Source organism: Sesamum indicum, linkage group LG10, assembly GCF_000512975.1.
Source record: "Sesamum indicum cultivar Zhongzhi No. 13 linkage group LG10, S_indicum_v1.0, whole genome shotgun sequence".
Lineage (NCBI taxonomy): Eukaryota > Viridiplantae > Streptophyta > Magnoliopsida > Lamiales > Pedaliaceae > Sesamum > Sesamum indicum.
In genome coordinates, this window is record NC_026154.1 from 2,937,886 (window position 1) to 2,943,293 (window position 5,408).

General features: G+C 37.5%; 2 protein-coding genes across 2 annotated transcripts in view; one reads left to right on the top strand and one right to left on the bottom strand.

Annotated features, from left to right (window-relative positions):
- LOC105171762 (phosphate transporter PHO1) overlaps positions 1-707 on the top strand; it is a gene marked incomplete in the record, with an annotated part of 8,104 nt that extends 7,397 nt beyond the window's left edge. The window contains 2 exon segments of the mRNA XM_020697295.1: positions 60-196; positions 301-707. Of these exon segments, the coding sequence (XP_020552954.1) occupies positions 60-196; positions 301-391 (228 nt within the window).
- LOC105171761 (long-chain-alcohol oxidase FAO1) lies at positions 467-4,076 on the bottom strand. Its single transcript, XM_011092979.2, has 3 exons — positions 3,762-4,076; positions 3,393-3,665; positions 467-2,562 (listed from the first exon to the last, which is right to left on the bottom strand). The coding sequence occupies exons 1-3, from the start codon at positions 3,984-3,986 to the stop codon at positions 814-816; spliced, it is 2,247 nt and encodes a 748-aa protein (XP_011091281.1). The 5' UTR covers positions 3,987-4,076; the 3' UTR covers positions 467-813.

Sequence of the window (5,408 nt, forward strand, 5' to 3'; positions counted from 1 at the left end):
TCTCTTCTTTCTGCCTTTCTTGCCTTGAGATGATACGATGAATGAAATTTCATTTCCAGGCCTTGAATTTTGTCCTGAGAGTAGCCTGGGTGGAGACTGTGATGAGATTCAATATTGGGATGTTCGAGTCACGCTTGATCGACTTTTTCCTTGCTTCATTGGAGGTCATCCGCCGTGGACACTGGAACTACTACAGGTAAAACATCTTAATTTCAGACAGGAAAGAATCTCGTTATGTGTAATAACTAAGTACTGCATTCAGTATATGACTATGTTAACTTACTTTGTATGGCTGCACAGACTGGAAAATGAGCATCTAAACAACGTTGGAAAATTTAGAGCAGTGAAAACAGTTCCATTGCCATTCCGTGAGACGGACTCAGATGGCTGAAATTACCTTGAAGCACTTGTACAACAGTATCAGAAAGGTTTGCTAGGAGGGGCATGCTTGACTTTTCGCCAACCGTAGGCTTCGAGGGGTCAGAAAATGGTCGTGGCATGGAGGAGTCCACTGCATAGTCAGAAGCTATTAACAAAGAAGTGAGCCATAAGGCTCAATAAACCTGACCAGCTAAGAAGCTAGCAAACGGCTAAGTCTACTGTACAACCTGGGATTATGGAAATTTGATTGCATAAATGTATGTTCAGCACGAAAACTTCATAATTTTTGTTGATAATCAATCAAATTCATTTGACTTGTCGATAAATCTAAAGTTGTACATAGTGCTTTACATATTTAGGTACAGTGCAAGTATGCGTTTTTATTGCTCTCAAGTATACAGAAAACACATGATTCAATATGTGGTAAAGAATCTATGAACTTAAGATTGTTTCTTTCTTCAGTTTTTCCGCAATCTTCTTGGAGAGGCAATACGAAGTCGTCTGAATAGTGATCATAGGATTAACCCCAACGGCTCCAGGAAGAACGCTAGCATCACAAACAAATAGCCCTTCCGCTTCCCAACTCTCCCCATTTTCATCAACAGCTCCATCTTTTTCACTTTTTGCCATTCTGCAGCTTCCCATCTGATGAGCAGAAGAGTAAGTCGTCCATTTCTCAACCATTGATTTTGGCCCATCTTCTGCAATGACGTTGTCGAGGAACTTCTCCACTTCTTTCTCAGTTATCCCTTTGCATTTTAGCTTTTGTCCATCACTTTGATGTGTGCCAACCTCGACTGCTCCTGCTGCTATTAGAATCCTCAAAGCTCGACGCAGCCCCACCTTCATGTTTTCTTTATCATATTTGTCGAGTTTATAATTGATTCTCCCCTCCAACATAACTTCACCACTCCCTCTGTCTCTAATCATCGAAAACAAATGGGCTGTTCTTGCATACTTCAAAATCCTGTTCTTTATTTCAACTCCAGATTCCCAAGGACACAATGCTGCAAATTGACCAGGTCCTAGAATTGGAGACTCAATAATTGCTCTCAAATTTTTTGCATCTTGCCCAACTTTATGAACTGATGTGATTATACCTCCCTCGTAAATCTTGCCCTCAATATCTGAGCTCGTCTCTGGGAAGTATCCCCACGCCATTAGCACCGGATGCAGATGCAGGTTCCGACCAATGTTTCTATTTTTCAAGCCACTTTTGATTAACAAAGGTGGAGTCAGGAGGGAACCACATGCAGATATTGTGACTCTTGCCTCAATATGAATCATCTGTTCAGTATCTGCAATCTTGCTCTTAGCAATCACTCCCAAGCACCTCTTCTTCCTTGCGCTTCCATACTTTTTATCTTCTATCACAAATCTCTCTGCTTTGCATCCTGAAATGATGACAGCACCGCAATTCACAGCATCGACCAGCCAAGTCGTATCGGTTCCTTTCTTGTCTCCTCTAATGCAGCCATAACAGCAAGAACCACAGAAATGTCCTTCTGACGAGTTTCGTGCCACGGGATCCGCTTTAAGACCGAGCTTTTCACACCCTTTTCGCAAAATCTGATTCTGGAACCCCTCTTTATCACACTTCTCTGTGACACCAATTCTTCCACACACTTTCTCCATTGCAGCAATATATTCGGAACTTGAAAAGAGAGGAAGTTTCTGACCATTACCCCATTCGTCAAGCACGAAGTCAGGCGTCTTGATACAGGCGGACCAGTTCACAGCTGAGCCTCCTCCTACCGTTGATCCTGCAAGAATCATCGTCTTCCCATCAAGAGTTGATAGTAACCCTCCTGATTCATAGAGCTCAGACATTGAGGGCCCTTCTAGAGCTGAATAGTCTTTGCTCGTATAGTAGTTTCCTTTCTCAAGCACAACGACTTTGAGGCCTGCCCTCGACAAAACGGCTGCTGCGACACCTCCACCACAGCCAGAGCCAACAATTACGACATCGCATTTGACTTTGTACATGCTTCTTTGGGCATTTTGTGTGACTTTTAGGCCTTTTGCTGCAAGGGAATTGGCGAACGTCAAATCAGTCTCATGCCTTGTCTCGACCATTCCTTGTTCTAGAGGCCTCTCTTTGGGCGCATCACGCAATTTTTCATCAACATCAACGCGATAGTCCATTGCCTTCCATGCAGGATTCTTTGCATCTTCTCCTACCTATAAAATATGAACAGAATTTCCATTAATAATTCAAACTTTACATGATTTTGTTAACAGTTTTTGCACATTAGCAGTCTAATGAAACTCCCATGCCTTTTCAGAAAATCCGAAAAGCCATAGTGGCTGACAAAACTCCAATGATCATACCAAGATTTACCCAAAAACAAGAAAGATACAAATGTCATCAATCGAGTGTTTCTTAAATATTACTATTGCTTATACATAAAACTGTCCCCAAAGAAAACGAAAAGGGATAACAGTCCATGGTGCCATGTCACAAGCCTGTAAGAACATGAAAGCAAGAAATTCTCCCCCCCACCCCCCATATTGTTAGGTAATCTATCTAATCAGTGTTTATTGATTAAGTACTTTACTCAACTATTTTATCAAGTGCAAAGTACTGCATTAGCCAAAAGGGACATCTAATTAACTTATCCACAAATGTTACTGGTAGCTTGGATTTTTTTCCCTTAAAAAATTATGTAACAAGCAAACGCTATAACCCCAATAGGCCGGCACCTCATTGCATGCGGTACTTCAAGAAAAATGTACAAAATATGCAGGTAACAAGAAACAATATAGCCCGACCATACTAAAAAATAAGAGGCATCACTTTCCTTAACTACCCACCTTATTACTTGTAATAAACTATAACTATAAGATGTTTTTCCTCAGAAGTTGATCATTGTAATCTAATGATTGTCATTAACTTGTGTTAAGACTAATGATCCTGTTTAACACATTTTAGCCCACAAGAATTCCCTTGTAATAAACAGAGACAGACATGATTTTCTGAGAATTTTTTTGTACATGATCATAACAAATACCTGAGTGAAGAACACATATAGGACCAAGAACTTGATGAACACAAATGCAAGCCTGACAGGGGTCAGCAGCCGATTCCTGAACCATTTCTGGACAACTTTTTCCCTCTTCTCCAATGAAATTTCAGAGAATTTCTTCAAGTAAGGCCATTTTTTGTCAAAACTATGACTTCCACAAATCAATAGAGTCCCCAATCTCGTTGAAAGAATTCTCAACGTCGCTCTCACCAAGATTTTGGCTTCCCACGAACCCCTCTTCTTTATAAGCTCAGCCACCTGCAAGAAATCGTACATCCTTAAACACACAAACAATCTCATGAACTAAAATCCCCGAAAAAGAAAATCTGATCAATTCTTGTAGTAAACGTTTACCTCATCAGGCACTGGATACTGAGAACCAGAGGCATTGCAGAAGGCCTCATAGGATTGATCAACCTCGTTCTTGGTACTATTCTCCTGGGAATTCATCAAAGGGATTGGAGGAAGCAAAACCTCACAAATACTAGTGAGGATTTCAAGCTCAGAGGTGGAGAATCCATGGCTGTATTTGGTTTCTCTCCTTCCACCCCTCAGCAATGGATGGCACTCTCTTGCCATATTGTCTGTATAGTTTTTCACTCTTGAGAATTTGGAATTTCTCTGCTTGTTTTTGTGTGTGAAGTAAGATATATTACATTAAAGAATAGAGTGAGACTGGAGCATTTATATAGAGTTGGGAGAAAATATTTTATGAAGGATGATGCATGCTTCTCTATATTTTATTATTATTTCTTGTTTATTATAAATTTGTGTGGGGCTAGATCCAAGCTGTTTAAATTAATTAACTAATTAAATGCCTTGACCCTCAATCCCAAGTGGGGTTTGCCCTACTAATCTTTCCAAAGGTTGGGTTGATGAGCAAATTTTTTAATTTTTCATTTAAACTTTGGGATAATTGCATAGCCATCATCGCAATTTTGGTGTGAATTTACATCTAATACTCTTATGTTGGTTTCTAATAAATAGATTGTTCAATTAATTAAAAATCTATTAAATTTGTTGATATTAGCAGAAAAAAATTAGTTTAAAACTCATATTAATCCTGATTAGTTTATTACTAACTTATTGTACGTTAAATAATTTTTTTCTAACTCAACCTACCATTATACATCTTCACACCCTAATGCATCAGAGGAAGTATATCTCCACCCTTGTATGTATAGTTTGGTCAAAAAGGATTTGTTTGACCTTTAGTAAGTCAATAATAAGTCAATTGGTGGTCAATATGCATTTTTATCCTTTTTTTTTTTTTTGCTAATATCAATAAACTCAGTGCTTTTTAACTCATTGAGGATCTATTGTTAGATACAAACAAACATCATATATATTAAAAGTAATTTTTCAAACTACATGGATATACATATAATTATACCAAATCTCAGGAGCATGCAGTGCAATTATCCCTTAAATTTTAATTGTAGTAGATAATACACCGCTCTCCCCTAGAGTTTGCTTTAATTACACGTAAACTCCCTATAGTTTGAACATTTAAACCTGATACCCCTAAATTTTATTTTCATCCAACAAAAAGATCCATCTGTTAATAAACTTCACGGACATTTGTTGATATTAGCAACAATATTAAACAAAAACCCATATGTACCCTCAATTGACTTACAAATTTATTGTAAGTCAAACAAATCTTTTCTAAACAAATTACTTTTATAAGGGTGAAAATACATCTCCTCATATGCATTAACTTGTGAAAATATATAAGAGTAGTTTAATTAGAAAATTTGTTTGACCTAAAATAAGTCAATAATAAGTAAATTGAGGATAAATTTAGATTTTCATTCAATTTTTTTGTTGATATCAGATAATTTAGTAAATTTTTTACTAATGAATGAATCCATTTGTTGGATGGGAACAAACGTCAGGGGTACTAAAAATAATTTTTTAAAAGTAGAGAGTTTACGTGTAATTACACCAAATCTCAAAAAAGATGGTATAATTATTTCTAATAAATATGTGCTATATATA